This window comes from Adiantum capillus-veneris, chromosome 12 (assembly GCF_014529385.1).
Source record: "Adiantum capillus-veneris isolate H3 chromosome 12, ASM1452938v2, whole genome shotgun sequence".
Classification (NCBI taxonomy): domain Eukaryota; kingdom Viridiplantae; phylum Streptophyta; class Polypodiopsida; order Polypodiales; family Pteridaceae; genus Adiantum; species Adiantum capillus-veneris.
In genome coordinates this window covers 42944585-42962762 of record NC_140942.1, presented here as the reverse complement: position 1 = coordinate 42962762, position 18178 = coordinate 42944585, and the positions used below count along the sequence as shown (strand labels likewise).

The 18178-nt window shown below is 45.0% G+C and overlaps 1 protein-coding gene across 1 annotated transcript in view; it reads left to right on the top strand.

Annotated features, from left to right (window-relative positions):
- The first annotated feature begins 3599 nt into the window (after positions 1-3599).
- Positions 3600-18178, top strand: part of ELM1 (fission ELM1-like protein (DUF1022)) — a 52645-nt gene continuing 38066 nt past the window's right edge. The window contains exon 1 of the mRNA XM_086525097.1: positions 3600-3982. Within this exon, the coding sequence (XP_086381223.1) occupies positions 3797-3982 (186 nt within the window). The 5' untranslated portion in view covers positions 3600-3796. The remainder of the gene's footprint in view (positions 3983-18178) is intronic.

Genomic DNA, 18178 nt, shown 5'->3' with positions numbered 1-18178 from the left:
TAGCAGCACAATGAGCACAATCTTTCCAACTCCCTGAACTGGATAAGAGGCGTTGTTGGCACCAGTGACTGAATTCCCATGAGGGACAGACTTGAGAGAGGTAAACAATTCACGATGTGAGGTAATGTGCTTTGTAGCACCACTGTCGAAATACCACACATGTGAATCTGCAGCAACAACTGACAAGCATGCATCATGGACAACAGGATTGTAAGTGCACTCTGCGCTAAAAGCCCATTCTGCATCAACATTAGCAACATGGTCTCCTTTCACAGAAGACTCAACAATGGCTGCATTTGTAGTGGAACCAGCATTTGCAGTGGAACCACCCTCTTTCTTCTTAGCCCCTTTGGCCTTCAACTTAGGGCACGACTTGATCAAGTGATCATTGGCTTTACAATAATGGCAACACATCTTCTTTTTTTCCTTATCACTAGAATTTCCAGACGAATTGCTGCCAGCAGAAGCATTCGGAATAGAATTTTTGCCACTCGCAGCAGAACCATAAGAAGTGGCTGCATTGCTGTTACCACCCTTTCTTTGAGAAGCAATAAAATCCTGTTCAACTGCACGCTGTCCAGTCCTGTTTTTTCTGGAAAGTGACTCTTGCACCCAACAGCAATGTGCATAATGCATCAAACTTGACAACTTCTGGATTTCCTTGGGTCATAAGTCTCCAAGTACTAGCAAAAGTCTGGTAAGAATCTGGTAAGGCATCAAGAATAGTCTGCACAAGGGAACTGTCTGAAAATAACTTCACCTGCAGAAATAAGTTGCTCATTGATATCCTTGAAACTAGCAAGGAAAGTGTCCATATCATCTTCCTCATGCATAATCTTCGACTCCAGCTCTTTACGCAGCAAAGCAATTTTAGCCTCATTGCGGCTTGCATAAAGACCTGCTAGAATATCCCAAGCCTGTTTTGCAGATTTTGCTGAACGGATGTGAGGAACAATGGTGCGCTTCACAGACAACACAATCAATGTATGAGCCTGCACATCCTTACATCCCAACGAGCTTGTTCTGTTGTAGGAAAAACAACTCTAACAACTGCAATCCTTGCAGCAAGACCTGCAACATCCTCAACATCGCCTACATCCTCAGAACGAGGACGTACATCAATGCCCTGCACAATGTTACAGACACCCTTTGACACAAGAACATGTTGCATCATATAAGCCCACATAGGGTAGTTGTCCCCATCCAACCTGTCCTCAGCAGCAAACATCTTGAACACATCTGTGTTGTTGTTGTTAGCCATGGTAAATGCTACACCTGATGTGAAAACTGCCCAAAAATAGGAGAAACGGAGCAGGAACAACCTGTGCTATATAGCACAAACCGTAGAAGACTATAAGGCACCAGTTATGCAGAAAACGGCACTAACAGAAATTCTGCACAAAATGACGAAATAGCCTGTGCAGTACTGCTTGCAGTAGAAACGGAGGCTGAAATGAGCCCAAATCAAAATTCTGAGCAGGTCAAGCTCTACAAGTCCTCCCAAAATATTTGTCGACCTGCGAACGCTTGCCAAAGCTCACTGAAATCGGAGAAAGTGAGCAGGCGTGTGCTGGAGCAGCTGGCGACTAAGCCTGGGAGGACGTGACCTGCTCTGATACCAATTGTTGGAATTAGGGTTGCAGAGAAACACACACAGCTTGGAGAAGACGAAGGAAGCTCAAGGCACACAATAGAGAGTGTGTTACTTAGTGTGCAATGGAAAGATAGATAGCCCTAGAGTGATGGGCGTATGTACAATGCACGGGGGAAAAAACCTCCTAAAGAGGGAAAAAATGCCCCGACGGTCCTAGTGTGTTCACACACATCACTACCACATGTATATGGTAACACACTCTAGGGCTATCTATTTTCCCATTGCACACTAAGTAATATACTCTTAGTTGTGTTCCTTGAGCTTCCTTCATCTTCTCCAAGCTGTGTGCGTTTCTCTGCAACCCTAATTCCAACAATTTTCGACTCTCGTGCGGTGTAGCCTGGCCAACGACTTTCTTCCCTTGACCATTTTAGAGCCGATTTTCTCTGACGATGGACATCCCCCGACACCCTCGGCTTTTCGACCTCAACACATCAAGAGAACAACATCGACTCTCCTCTACCCCCCATCCGGAGTGGCTTGGCTCCGATGTAGTCTCCACAATGTTTCGGCTTCAACGATACTCTCCAGTTTCCAGCTTCGACGATACTCCCAATTTTCAGCTTCAACATCACATACTGACACATAGCGGCTCCGACAACCCATTTTGGAGCAGTTTCACCCATGAGTGTGGCTCTCGGACGGCAATTTCGACCACATGCAATTGGTTGATTGATGCTTTGCGCTTGGTTTTCGATCGACGTTTTTCGATCGATGAGGTAGTGTGCCGGATTCCAAGCAGTTTTGCTCACAGGTTGGGCTTTCTTGCAGTGCAGACTATGTATGATTGTGTGGGGCATTCTAGAGAGCACCTTTTTAGCATGGTTTTGTGCAGTTTCATGCTATGTATGCATATGCAGATATAGTTTGAGCTAGGTACAACTCGCAGATAGCAGGTTCACATGTTTACAACTTTTTTGGACAAGTACATGTCCATAGAGCCGCTCGTTTAGGAGTGAGCTTGTTTGCCAGGGTTTTGGCATTTTATGTATAGCATTTGTAGATCTGTTTACCGAGACACTGAGTGTCTGTATGCTCTAGGAGGTATTGGTGAGATTTTTCGAGTTTTCACTCAGTTTTCAAGATAAGCACGCTCGCCTATCACTAGAGCCGATACGACTGCATGTAAATCGATCGAGCAAGCCAGTGGATGAAGGTTGAGAGAGTCTCTTACCTACTTTTTTGTACGTACTAGTAATTTAGCTAGTAGGACCCACTTAACGACACATTCAGCTTTAAGTGGGAGATTGTTGGGGTAAAGGCGTCTGTGCCTTGCTCGATCGTCTAGGCTATGGATGCTTGTCCAATGCTCACCTTATTGTGTGTACATATATACAACAATAAGGAGTTGCTCATTCTGAGCCCTACTCCACCCACACAACATCTGGTCTCTCCTTCTTACACGCACACACCGCATCCGCACACATCCACGTACCCCCACTCTTCAAATCTATAATCTCTCATGTTCTTCTTCCCCTTCTCTCTCTCTCTCTCTCCCCCTCTTCCCCGATCAAGTCGAAAGGCAGTGCCAACATATGTCTCCATCAGATGCCTTATTGGCAAGCAAGCAGTGATATAGGCGTGGTGCCTATCAAATTGTGTACACATTTTTTAGGCTCTTTTTAGGTTTCCTAGTAAAAATATATTATTTTTCTCACTCTGCCATTCAAAGCAGTCTGTGTGTGTGTGTGTTTCTCTGCTCTGCTCGACCGATCAGCGCAGTCAAGAGATCTCTCTCTCCCTCTCTCTCTCTCTCTCTCTCTCTCTCTCTCTCTAACAGCAGACAGTGCCGCCGTCTGCGCATTAGTGTCGGCCTTGTTTGGTAAAGGTGGGTTACAAAATGCGTGGTGTGAAAGCCTTGTAATACAAAGATCCCCGCTTTTTGAAAGTTTTTCCCGTGATTTCAAAAATGATATTATTAGAAATAAGTAACAGTACTTGGTTCTCGGGGCGGTGTGGAGCCTTTCGTCTAGCAAAGCAATTCGTTCATACAAAAGCTGGAGAAAAAGGGGACCGAACAGAGCTGTCGTGGCCATTTCACCGCTCGCAAGTGCAGAAACTTGCCTCGGGTGAACCTGCTTGTGAGTGTGTGTGGTTGTGTGTGTGTGAGAGAGAGAGAGAGAGCAGGATGAGAAGAGCCCAATGAGGGCTATCAAGTTGCCGGAGCCTCCGAGTAGCAACGTGACTAGCATGCCCGAGATCTTCGATCGGGGAATCACCTGTGTTGTACGCCGCGCTGTCGTCATTGGCAATGGTGCTCCTGGTGCTGAACATCAATGCATTGGCCTCATTAATGCCCTAGGACTTGCTGAAAACTTCTCTTTTTATGTAAGTGAGTACTTCCTTATGCTGCCATGCACATTTAATCTTGCTAGTTACTGGCTTTTGTGCATTCACAAACGGTTCATTGGGGGTTTCGTCTCATAAAGTTAATTTTGTGTAGGCTGGATGCTATGTTCTGTGTGTATCAATCAACACATTAGTATTTATACTTTGTCAATCACCATAATAGAACCAAGATTTCAGTTAGCAGCAAGTCAATTTATTTTATCCGTCAAGGGCTATTGATGTTCTTAAATTTCATAGTTGGGTCTTTCAAAAGTGTTTGAATTGAATTGAGAGTGGTAGTTGGCTCGTTTTAGTATAAGCGTAGGCCTTCTCTCTCAATAGTTGGTACAGTTTTGAATGGGATTGAATTAGTAATTTAGTGGTCAATTTTCGTACAACTATGGTTAAAGTTGTCCACAAAAACCCTGACCACGATCACGTAGCTAGTTTTGGGTACCCTAAAAGTTTGGAATTAGGAACCGTGAAAACAATTGGCTTTAAAACCAATGGTGTCCGACTACGTGTCTGGCTAGGTGGGCATAGGTGTTGCAGCGTTTCTTGGGATTTGAATGTTTGTGAGTAGATTAGAAAACCCTGGTGGTGGATGATGTGTTACGAGGCCCCCTATTCATCCCATACCAACCGATGTAATCATTTGCAAATTTTACAAGAATAAATTTGCGATCTGAGCGTTAATCACACATACACCAAGGTTTTCTCTTTATTTTGTACCAATTTGGATTGTTTTGTCTTTTCCGATAGATGGAGGACATACACACATATATTATTGATTTGTCTCATAGCCTAACTTCGGCCTCACTTAGACGTTGAAAAATCTCTCTCTCTCTCTCTCTCTCTCTCTCTAGTTCTTGCGTGTTTGTGTTTCCTCCACTGCACACTCTAACAGGGAGCTTGGGCCCCGAAGCTTGTAGAGACCATACTCCATTGTGCCCCCTCTAAGCTCCTTACCGGCGTCATTATCCCGAATGGCAACTGAGTCCTCTGTGAAGATTACTAGTAACATGCGGGCGTCGTTTGGCCTGGCTCGTCTCAGCCTGCTAGAGAGTCACTCCCCTCGGCGGATTTGGGAGTGGAGGGGTGCTGTCCTATGGAAAAAAGCTGTAAGCTGTGACTGTCTCCCTTAGGTGGCTGCATAAGTGTATCTTTGTGCCTCTATATCTCTAGCAGGTAGCGCCCCATTTGTCTCTGATCTCTGGAGAAGATGAGCTCGCGGAGGGTAGGCTGCCCCGTGAATAGTGACTCATATTTGCCTCTAATATCATCATAAGCTCTGCATCTGCAAACAAAATGCTTCTCACTCTCTACCTCATTGTCTCCTCCTTGGGAATGTTTGATGTCATGAGCTCACTCCACCTTGATCTCCAGTCTGTGATGCTACTCTGAGCTGACGGATCACCACCCGTGAGTTGTGGTATGTACGTGTTCATATAGTGTGGTCGCTGTATGAACCCGTCCTCGAGTATAGTAAGGAAATGATCTCTATTGTGTGACATCTTTCGTTGAAGGGGAGATGTGATCCACGTCTGTCTGATATATAGTTGCAAGAGATCATGTCGAAGCACTATGTTTCTCTCCCTATGTGGGAGATGAACCTTTGGTGAGTTGGGGTCATCGTGGAAAGGTGGCAAGCTCTCAAGATCAAGGCCATGTGCTTCGAACCATGCTCTAACCTGTGTGTACCATGCTTTGTCATACACAGACTCTGCTAGCTGTGTAGCCGACTCATATGCTCGTCGGGTGAGTCTGTCACAGCAAGGAGCTCTCTCACTCTTTGGATAAAGCAAAACGTTTGGAAGAGTGCCTCCACTACGCACCGGGGGGCGGGGGGGGGGAGGGGAGCAAGCTTTGCCTTGATAATGTCCTATGGCAGTGTGTGCTTGCCTCGAAACGAGCGTGAGATCATATAGACATGTGGTCTCTCGATCCGTGCCCACTGGTCATCTGTCAACCCGGGTGCCCACACTGCTACCGCGTACATTAGGGTTGGGGTGACTAATGTATCAAATAGCGACCCCTTGATGTGGGGCTCTCGAAAGTGTGCCTGATGACATCTCCGCTCTAGCATGGACAAAGTTGCACATCCTTGGGTAAATCAACTTTATGGATACCAAACAGTTTGTAGATTTTTTTGAGAGCCAGTTTAGAGAGGCTTAGGGAAGTTGGTTTGGTCAGAGAGATGTACATATTGGTACCTTCCCTTGGCCTTTGAGGTGGACAATGACTGGGTCTCCCCTACCTCTCGTACAATTTGGTTGTGCCGTAGATTTGCATCCTTCTTTAGAGTACATCATCAGGAAATGTTAGAATGGATGCGGATGATTCTAGAGGCACGGCCCAGGGGTTTCATAGTCCCTTGGATTTTTTGCGTTGCTACAGGAGGGTCATACAACGGATGCTTTATATTAGTTAGACAACACTAGACTTAGTGGTTTTCGCTACATCGCCTGAGGTGGACAAAGCTTTGGGGAGATTTGTGTAGACTTGATCACTACCCAGATAGCTACACTTCACTACTTGGTTAAAGTATCTTTATCCCAAGATGTTTCGTGTAGTTTGTTATGGGATTTTCCCCCATGTTCTCATTGTACATTCGTGAGGGAGTGTTCGAAATTTCCAAAGGATGGTTCAATAAGGGCTACATGCATATTGCAACTTGTGCATAGTGATGTTTGTGGGCCTGTGCAAACTCCGTCCTTAGGCAATTATCTATACTTCGTGACTTTCTTTGATGATTACTCTTGGTATGCATGGGTCTATCCCCTTAAAGCTAAGTCTGAAGTGTTCATGTGCTTCTAGCAATTTCGGGCTATGGCTCCGTTTAGATCGAGGGGGGGAGCATATGTCTCATGAGTTTATTGCATTTCTGGCTAATTGTGGGATAAAACACCAATGTACAGTGTTGTATACACCTCAACAAAATGGTGTTGCTGAAAGGAAAAACAGGTTGCTTACGGAGATTGCACGATGTATAGTCAAGAGTCAAGCTTTGCCACATTCGTTTTGGCTCGAGGCCATCATGTGTGCTACTTACATACTTAAGAGGTGTCCTACGGAAGCTTTGCACTCCTTGTGAAGCATGGCATGATAAGAAGCCATCTATTGATCACATGCACGTTTTTAGCTGTTTAGCTTATGTTTTGGTGTCACAAACGTAGCACAAAAATCGGATGATAAGGCTATTAAATGCATCTTTGTTGCTTACAGTACTGAAAGCAAAAGTTACATGTAATACTATCCACAAACAAAACGTATCTTAGTTTCATGAGATGTCGTGTTTGTGGAAGATTTTGTTCAGCCTTTGTTATCATGTACTAGAGATAGTAATGTAAGCTCACAAGACATTTATGACACTTTGTTACCTCTTTTTAATGGTGGAAACTTGAATGTAAATTCAAATTAGCCAAATGTAAAGTGTGGGGGTTTCTGAAAATGTTACGGATCAGCCTATTATCGATGCAGATGTAGATGATGTACTTGATGTGGAAAGGGCTGAGAATGAGGAGGCTAGAGGTATGCCAGAATGGCTGGTGTATACTTTGCATGACAGTAAATTGGATGCACCTATGTCTAATCGTACTCGTTTAGGTTCTTGCCATGCATCTTATACGTTAGAATCCTGATTGTTTGCTGTGGCTGTTTCTACTATCTAGTTTATGTTCTTCTTTTGATGAAGGACATAATTGAGAAATTTGGATGGTTTCCATGCAATTAGAATATGATGCACTTATAAAAAATGACACATGAACTTTATGTGACTTGCCTCCTAGCAAAAAGGCCATTGGTACGAAGTGGGTTTACATGTTAAAACGTAAGTTGGATGGTGAGATTGATCGCTACAGGCTCGACTTGTTGCAAAAGGTTATGCACAGCAGAAAGGCATAGATTATTTCTATGTGCATCGGCAACTCACTTTGGATGGGATGTACATCAATGGTAATATATTTGAGGAAGTTTATGTAACGCAGCCTTGCGGTTTTGTCAAGAAAGGACAAGAAAATAAAGCGTGCAATTGTAAGAAAGCTTTGTATGAGTTGAAGCAGTCTCCTTGTGCTTGGTATGAGAAAGCTGACACTCATTTAGTTAAACGAGGCTTTCGTAACAGTCCGACAGAAAGCACTTTGTATGTCAAGCGTGAGGGTGATGTATTTCTCATCGTCGTTCTATATGTAGATGATTTGCTGATTACTGTTCGAATGAGAGACACATTACTGAATTCAAGGCTGATTTGAATGCTACTTTCAAGTTGTAAGACTTGGGGCTTTTGTATTATTACTTGGGCATATAGTGTAAGCAGTGTGATGGTTGTATTGCCTTGTGTCAAACATGCTATATAAAGACATTGCTATGTAAGTTTGACCTTAAAGACTGTAGACCTATTGCTACTCCAATGGAAATAGGTTTGAAATTAAGTCTTCATGATGTTGGTGATCCTGCCGATGTCACTCTTTATCAAACTGCTGTTGGATGCCTTATTTATGCGTGGCCAGATATTCAGTTTGCAGTGTCACAGGTTAGCAGATTTATGCATAGCCCAGGCTCTAAGCATTGGCAGGTTGTTAAGAGGATTTGTTGCTACTTGAGTGACACTTTACATCTTGGCTGATTTTATCCCAAGGGGGATCATTGCCGCCTGATTTACATGCTTTTTCGGACTCGGATTGGGCTTTATGTTATGACATGCGAGTGTCCACAAGTGGTTTCTGTTTTATTCTTGGCAGTTCATGCATATCATGGTTGAGCAAGAAGCAACCTACTGTGGCCACTTCCAGTTGTGAAGCTGAATATAGGGCAGTCATCACTGCTATGGTTGAGTGTGTATATGGCTCAGAAGCCTTATGGCTGATTTGGGTGTTGAACATGACACTGCCAACATCATCTACACTGACAGTCAGAGTGCATTGGCAGTTGCGAGGAACCTAGTTTTTCATGCTTGCACAAAGCACATTGAGGTGCATTATCACTATGCCATCTAAGCAGGGGCATTTTTCCCCTCACTAGGAGATTTTCCCCCCGTGCATTGTGTATATGTCCATCATTCTAGGGGTGACTTATCTTTCTATTGTGCACTAAGCAATACACTCTATTGTGTGCTTTGAGCTTCTTCATCTTCTCCAAGTTATGTGTGTCTCCTTGCAACCCTAATTCCAACATTTCGTATTGTGGAGGCTTCAAAAAAGTTAGCGCTAGAAAAGCCAGTGTCAAATTGCTGAATGTAAGCAAAAGCTCAACGGGAATCCTTGAAGCCAAAAGTGTCAAAACTTTATTGCTTGATCCCTATCCTTGAACTCTTTTGTCCTCTTTTTCTTCTTCTCAAAATTGTCGTATTGAGTGGCTCTCAATAGGTGATTCTGTTTCTTACTAAATGGTACCAAAAGGGTGGGTACCACTCTCTGAACTCTTGGAAGAGGATGAGGTCTACTCGTTTGGAGTGCTAGACTGCTTTCTGTGCTTTCTAGACTCTTGCTTGGATTTGCTTTTCTTGGTCTTTCTCTGCTTCTTTTGCCTTTTCTCATCCTAACTGGAACTAGAGAAAGAGAGTTCTAACTGGAACTAGGGAAAGAGGAACTCTCAGAACTCTTTGAAGGTGAAGAAGAAGTGGAGTCATCCTCGAAACGAACACATGTGCTAGCCTAATTGAAAATCGATCTTGATCATTCTCTTTGCACACGTGTCAACCTGGAGTTGATGTTAGTACTCCGTTTTGTCGAGATCCTCCGCCCAAAACTTGCCAGGATCTTCTCTCGATTCCTCGGAAGTAGGTTTGCTCAAGTTGGGATCTCGGCTGGTTCCCTCCGTTTTCCCGTTGGGATTTTCCGCACACGCGTGATCGGAGGGGTGTCGTCTTTGTCGGATTCACTGCTAGAACCCGTGTGTGCTGCAGAAAAAGAATCGGATCCTCCGTAGAAGAAGAATTGTCTGAGCTCTGATACCACTTTAACAAGTTTGGACACCCAAGTGAGAAATCAATAGCAACACAGAACAGAAACTTTGAGAACTAAACTTGAAAAGAGACGAGAGAGAAGAGGAGAGTTGACACGAAGTGGAGGAATTCTGCTTCCAGATGCACTGGCCCCAAAGTTTGGTGCCCTTGGTATTTCTTTCTTTATTGCTTTACAAAAGTACACTACCACGACCTCTCCACTTTGCAAGCTTCCCAATTGCTCTACCACAGTTGGTGTCACGTGACACATCCAACCCTTTGTGTCCGTGGACAAGCTACAGCATGACCAGGGTTCAATTCAGTCAAGTCAATCTAGAATAGGAAGTGTTCTGGCACTTTTGTGAGTCTGTTCGCAGACCGTGCATGTTCAGACACTTAGATTAGATGCATATCCTCTGGTTGTACACAGCATGACCATCAGATTTTCATAAGAACCCATCAGGAGCATTTTTATAGTGCATAGACCTATTTTCCCTATTTTTGACATTTTTTACTTATTATTTTTAAGTGACTTTTGTTGGAAACTGGGTAGGGCAATTTTGCCAAGTTTTTATAAATAGAAATCTAGCGCTAGCAATTTTTGGCAGAAGAGGCAGCACGAGCACCTTGCTCAACAGGCAACTTCTCAGCAAGACCGACCCCGCGACAACTCTAGGGTTTTCAGCATTTAGCGTTTTTGCCACAGATCAGCCAGCGTTTTTGCACTTGCAGATTCACGGCGACAGTAGACAGCAGATCAGCCCTAGCGTTAACAGAATTCCCCACAACAACAGATCGGCCCTAGCGTTAGCAGATTTCCACCGCAGAACCCCAAATCAGCCTAGCGTTTTGGATCAGCCCGAGACCTAGCGTTTTTGCAGATCTTCGCGACAGAAGCAGCAGTAGCACCAACGTTTTCAGTTTTCAGCAATCAGACTCTGCAGTAGAACCCCCCAACCTCGCAGATCTCACCCTTCCCACAGCAGATCCTCGCCGCACGGTCAGATCCCGCGAAGTTTGCAAATTCAGCCCGGAAAACGTAGATTTGAGCATGTGCATTTTCAGCGCGTCGTCGCCATCGTCATTGTCACCGACATAGAGTTAGAATTCAGCAGATAAAGATTTGCAAATTTCAGCCATTAACATTTTCAGATTTCAGCCCGTCTTGTCGTCGTCCTCATCGTCGGCAAGTCCAAGCATTGTAGAGATTTATGCAATCATAAGTAGACCGCACTCGCCATAGAGAGGGGGGCCTTCGGAGGAGAGTTTGACAACATTCTGGTGTCATATTCTTCTCTCTCTATCTCTCAGTCTCAGCACCTTCATTCACAGTGTTCACCACTTTGTTTGTGTCCATTGCACTCTCTCATTAAAGAACGGAAGGCTCTTCCTTTCATAAGAAAAAAGGAACCTTGAGCACAGTTCGGAGCACTCATCTTGAGCAAAGTTCAACATTCACTTCCGCTGCACCTTACATTGGTATCAGAGCTTTGGCAGTGTTCTGTATCACTCAAGGAAAGAACCACAAGAAGCACATAATTTTTTTTTGCTTGTTGAGGTCGCACGAACCCAAGTTCACTTGGGCGCGTCGATTCCTAATCGTGTTTTTGAAGAGTGACAGGAAACCCAAGAAAGAAGGGCTTGTCCAGCCTACCCTTGTTTCTCTTTTCACTCATTGAGAGCGGACCGTGCACTTAGCGGCCGGCCAATCGGCGTGAGGTGGGAAAAAGCAACCTTGGTGTGAGCACAAGGCCGCCAAGGGGTGCGCCCGCGGAAAGAGCAGAACTCGGGTGAAGAGAAGATCCTTCTCTAACACAGATTGCAAGCGAAAGAAGAACCCAAGAACCTCAAGAACCTCAAGACCCGCAAGAAACTCAAGAACTCAAGAACCCCAAGAACCAAGACCCCCAAGAACCCAAATGTAAGGTGCAGCGGAATGAATGTTTGAACTTTGCTCAAGATGAGTGCTCCGAACTGTGCTCAAGGTTCCTTTTTGTTCTTGTGGAAGGGAGAGCCTTCCATTCTTAATGAAAGAGTGCAATGATCACAACAAAGTGAATGGACACTGTGCGTGCAAGTGCATGAGACTGAGAGATAGAGAGAGAAGAGAATACGACACCAGAGACGACGTAAAACCCTCCTCCGAAGGCCCCATCCTTTGATTGCACAATCTGATACAATGATGCTGATGCAAGTCTAATGGCTATGTCAATGTCGACGGTGTGGACGATGAGGATGAGACTATGGCTGAAAACTGAATGCTTCTATGGCGACGGCGACGATGACGACGGTGCTACCTGGTACTGGGCCTTCGTGTGCAACAAACTTTTTTCTTATGGCTGAAAATGTTGGACTGTTGTCATACAATCACTGCTCTGGTGCTTCCAGAAACGCCGCTCTTGCTGGTCACTTGTTGCTGAAAAATGCTGATGCAATGGCCACCAAAAACGCTGGTAGGCTGAATTTTGTTGATGCAAAAACGCTGGTATGACTGGCTGAAAAACGCAAGTTGCAGGGGTGCAAATCGCTGATCTTGCTGGGCAGTTACTGGCTGAGGACTTCAAAAACGCTAGGGCTGCATATCTGCTTGTCGATGCAACTGTTGCAAAAACGCTGAAACCGGCCCGGGCGTTGGCTTTCACCCGAAATTCTTTACTTTAAACACACACACACAGAGCACTTTGCAAAGAGAACCTGCGACGGGAATTAACACTTGAATACACATGGCTCGGAAGCTAGAATGCTCCGAGCAAACACCGACAACCTGTAGGCCCCAAAATTGGCGCCCCTTTCGGTATTTCTTTATTCTTTATCAAAGGGAATAAAACCTGTGATCTCCCACAAGCTGCCCCGCACAATCTAGGCTAAGAAACACCTGTTCTGGCCCGATTTCGGCAGCATAACTGTACTAGGATGCTTCACAGTCAGTATCCCCACACAATAGGTGACTTTCCCGACGCATACGGACACTTTGCAAAACCTGGCGAGAATCTGCAGCACGCTGAATTCTCTGTTTTCTGCCCCGAAAATGCGCCAGTTCACCTGTACAGCGGTCCCCTTGCGTCCCCGTACCTCTTGGGGGTATTAGGGTCCGTTTAAGGCCGAAACCCTAAAGCTGCAAAATTACACAGCAGGCTGTAATTCCCTGTTTTGGGCTCCGTTTTGTGTGCCGGTCGCATCCGTAGCAAGACCTCGAGCTCCCGCACCTGTAGGGCTACTTGCCCTTTGAATCGGACGAGATTTCTGGCGTGAAACCTCTCCGAATTCACCTGTACCTGCGGGGGATTAGCCGCTAGCTAATCCAGTACTTGTGCAAGAGGCTCTTGCCTCGGCAATCGCGCATGAACCCACATAACTGTACATTGGTCAAATGAAAAGCCCACTAGTGGGGCATAACATACTGCTCGTAGGGGAGAGAGAGGGTAGTGCGTAGCGTGCATGGCATCACTCCTGGCACCGCACTGTACATAAGAGGGAAAGGAAGCACTCCATAGCTCTTAACCTGTGGGACAGATTGCATAATGAGGCCTCTCCCAGCTTAAAAATCAGCGCCCATTTGTCTGCAAGAGGCAAGTGCATGAGAATTTGCCACCTTGCGCATTTTCAAGCATTTTCCCGTTTCGGGTTCGCCGCTTAAAAATATCCTGACCGGTTGCCCAGTTGACTTCGTGGCAGAGTTGTAAAATGTTCCCCTAGTCATACCGGAGGTAATGACGCGAACACATTTCTCGGCCCAAAATAGCAGTTCCCTAAATTTTAGGAGATGCTTCCGTTGGGCACCCACTGGTCTTCTGACCATCTATCCTCATTGGGACTGCATCCAAAAATGCCATGTGGCCCAACTATCGGATACTTTCAGTTGGTAGTCACACCTTGACTTTAAGCCTTTATTGAGTTCACTTCCTAGTATCCACCAACTTGCTAAGTGCGACGGGGGGACCTATATGATCTTGCTCTGAGCCTAGACATCCTCTTACCATACGAATTCCAGTGCCGAGCACTTCCCGTTTGCGGGTGAAACTACCGTTCACATTGACCATACAATGTCCGACCGTTTGCTACTTCAAAAAGAGAAACCAACAACCAAGGTTAGCAGTCGCCACATCTTTGTGACATGGTTAAATAATTGCCACGTCCTCGTGACATACCCCCCTCTTGAAATCGCAAACGTCCTCGATTGCATACCATAAATACACGCCACTTATGATCTTGTTCTATTAACACTCTTTTATCATCACATGTATCCGCAAGAAAGGTCGTAACATACATAGATACAAATGACTTAATGAGACCTTCATACTTTTGGTGGAAATGGCACTGAATTCATATGTACATTTGATGTACTAGCTCTATCATTACCCCTCCTTTGCAGACGTTGGGTTGGGGCATAAGTAGGCTGTAACCCAAAGGCTTCAAGGTAAAGCTGCAATACATTTGGTGACTCTGACAGTTCATGCTCTTCCATCCACTTTGCATCCATAGGCGGATAGTTCTTGAACTTCACCAAATAGCGTCTTGCAACTTGTCCTTTAACCTTTCTGTCCTTATGTGCCAAAACTTGCTCAGGTACCAGGATCTCATCAAGTTCCTCAACTTCTGGCTGATCCTCATTTGGCATATCTTCTGGCACATCACCCACGAAGGGTCTTAGAAGACTCACGTGAGACGCATTATGAATCTTCCATGCATCAGGCAATTTCAGCCTGTAAGCCACATCGCTGATCTTGTCAAGCACTTGAAAAGGCCCATAGTAACGCATGCTGAGCTTAGGAAACAGCCGTTCCTTGCCCTTCATCTTCTTTAACCTTGCCTTTTCGAACCTTAACAGAACCCAATCACCAGGTGATAGTAGCAATTCACGACGGTGACGATCAGCAACCTTTTTCTGCTTTGCCTGAGTTTTCTCCAAGGCAACTTTAATCTTCTTATACATCTCATCCATGTTCTCAACATATCAATCTGCCTCAAAGATCTAGTCCTTTGTATGCAAAATGGGAGGAACCTTTTTGCCACCTTCAACAATCTCAAAAGGTACTTTGCCAGTAGACGAATGCACCATATTATTGTACGCATACTCAAGCATAGGCAAATACTATTCCCACTTGCCCTTATTATCTGACACGTAGCATTTCAGCAGATCTAAGACAGTAGAATTAGCCTCTTCTGACTGTCCATCAGTTTGTGGATGAAACGAAGACGAGAATTTGAGCGTAGTGCCCATGTTCTCAAACAATCCTCTCGGGAACAAACTGGTCATGCGAGGATCACGATCACTGATAATTGATTGTGGCATACCATGGTACTTAAACACATTGTACATGAACAAGCGTGCCATCTGATCAGATTTTATCTTCTTCCTGACAGGGATAAAATGGGCCTGCTTGCTGAACCTGCAGATAATGGTCCATATACCATCATTCCCTGTTGGCGTTCTTGGAAGATCAAAGATAAAGTCCATAGCAATGCTTTCCCATGGCTTATCTGGAATCGGCAGTGGTTGTAACAACCTTGGTGCCTTTTGCCTGTCAAACTTGACCTTTTGGCAAACTATGCATGCTCGCACAAAGGCATCCACATCTCTCCTCAAGGTAGGCCAATAGAAGAATGTCTCTACCGCCTTAACTGTTGCATCAATGCCACGATGCCCTGCATACGGTGGGACATGATTCTCTTCCATGACCTTATGTCGCAGTGGCCTAGTGACACAAAGTCTGCCATGCATCATCATAAAACCATCTCTGAGGAGGTAGTGCTCGTGATGTTGCCCCTCTTGTAACTGTTCAAAGATCCTTGCAAAATCTTCATCAGTAGTATACTATTCCTTCATGTCATCTAACTCATGATGATAAGGAATTGACACAGCTGAAATTTGTGGCTTTCTTGATAACGCATCAGCCACAACATTCTTCTTGCCTTCCACATGCATAATCTGGAAGTGGAACATGGAAAGAATGTTTGCCCATCGCATATGCTTTTCGGATAACTTTGACTGTGTGAAGAAGTATCGCAAGGTTTGATGATCTGTTTGGACAATAAAATCAACACCTATGAGGTAGTGCTTCCAGCTAGAAAGCGCATGAATCACGGCCAAGAGCTCTTTCTCATAGACTTGCATAGTCCTCTCTGGCCCTTGGAAAATTCGGCTTTCATAAGCTACTACCCGTCCCATCTTGCATTAGCATTGCTCCGATGCTACTGTCACACGCGTCACACTGGACCACAAATGACTTCCTGAGATCTGGCAAAACAATAACTGGATCTGAAGTCAACTTTTCCTTTAAGAGACTAAAAGCTGAAATCTCTTTTTGGGTCCATCTGAAAGTGACCTCTTTCTTTTGCAACGCGTGAAGAGGCGATGCTATCTCTGCAAAATTTCTGATAAACCTTCTATAGTAGGAACACAATCCCAAGAAGCTTCTGACATCGTGCACAGTCTTCAAGTCTGGCCATGTCTTGATAGCTTCGACCTTTGCGGGATCCATTCTAACACCATCCTTTGAGACTATGTGGGCCAGAAAGTGGATCTCTTCGAGGAAGAATTCACTTTTCTTAGGATTGACAAGTAACCTGTGACTGCGCAGCTCTTCGAACACAATGGTCAAGTGACGCCTATGCTCCTCTTCATTCTTTGAATACACTATCATGTCATGGAAGAACGTTCCAACAAACTGTTGATGCGAGCGGAAAATCCGGTCCATCATTCTGTTGAACGTGGCAGGAGCATTTGTTAGCCCAAACGGCATCACTAGAAACTCATAAAGACCAAATGTCGTTCTAAACGCAGTCTTGTGCACATCCTCTGGCCTTATACGAATCTGATGGTACCCACTCTTAAGGTCTGTCCTGCTGAAAATTGCAGCACCCTCTAAACGATCGAGAATATCATCAATTCTAGGAATAGGGAACCTATTCTTGATGGTATTCTTATTCAACGCACGGCAATCAATACACATGCGCCATGAGCCATCCTTCTTCTGCACTAGGAGCACTGGGGAGCAAAAGGGTGAAGAACTAGGCTGAATCAGCCCCTTCTCTAATAACTCCTCAACCTGGCCCATAATCTCTTTCTGCTACGCCGCACTAACCCTGTAGGGAGGTCTATCTGGTGGGCTACACCCTGCCACCAAATCTATCCGATGGTCCTCAGGTCTCTCTGGCGGCAATTGCGACGGTAATGAATCTGAAAAACAGTCACTAAACTTTTGCAAAAATGCTGACCTTTCTTTATCTAACACAGATAAATTTGACTGATCACTATCTGAGACATCACGTGCAAAAATCAAGTACAGAGAAAGATGATTCTTTATTACAGAAGTGATAGCAGAAGCAGATACAATAGGGACTGACTCTCCTTTAAGCTTTACATCCAAGATGTGAGTTTTGCCCCTATGCTGTATAGTGATCAGGCATCCAAAACTCCATGCACTCGGAACATCCACGGGATCCCCAACAAGGCGTCACAACCTTCTATCGGCATGATGTAAAACTCTTCAGTGTCCACATACGACTGAATATGCAGACGCAGTTTTCCAATGATAGGAGTAACACAGTCTGAGTGGCTAGGACATGCCAACCCTGCCTCTGCTGTGTACCCCATCTCTTCAGCTCTGATGCCCAGCTTCATAGCTAACTCTGGTGAGATAAAGTTGGCTTTGGCACCTGGATCAAAGAAGATGAGAGCCGTCTGATCCCTAACTTTACCCCATGCCCTGCATAACTCACTGGCATCGGTGCTGGGCCTATCACCCACCATGTCCGGCACTAAACTTGCCGTGGGTTTAGGCTTCTTGCCTTTCTGGTCTTCTTTATCCTTTGAGTCAGCTGGCCTTTTCCTTTGTGGACAATTGATAGAAAAGTGACCAGGCTGCTCGCATATAAAGCATTTGTTCTCAGCCATTAGGACCTTCTTTTCCTCGAGCGACTTGCGCACAAAAGGCTTTCTTTTCTGTTTCTTTGCCTGCGCTCCAGAAGTCCCGGCTGAATCCTTGTCTATGGTGGCCTTTTCTGACCCCTGTGACGCATCAGGAGCCGTTTTCACAAAGGGCTTCTTCGCTTTTTTTTTTTTTTGCTGCCCTCCTTTGTCACTTCTCGGAAATCCACTGTCCTCTCCTTTCAACAAGGCAAGACCAGTGTTCGCAACTTCTATAAGCTGAGTAAGGGTAGCCACTGTGTTCTTTGTACAGTAATCGTGAAGCCCTTTAGGCAGCCCACAACAATACTTCTCTATCTGCTCTGTCAGTGGCACAAATTTGTAG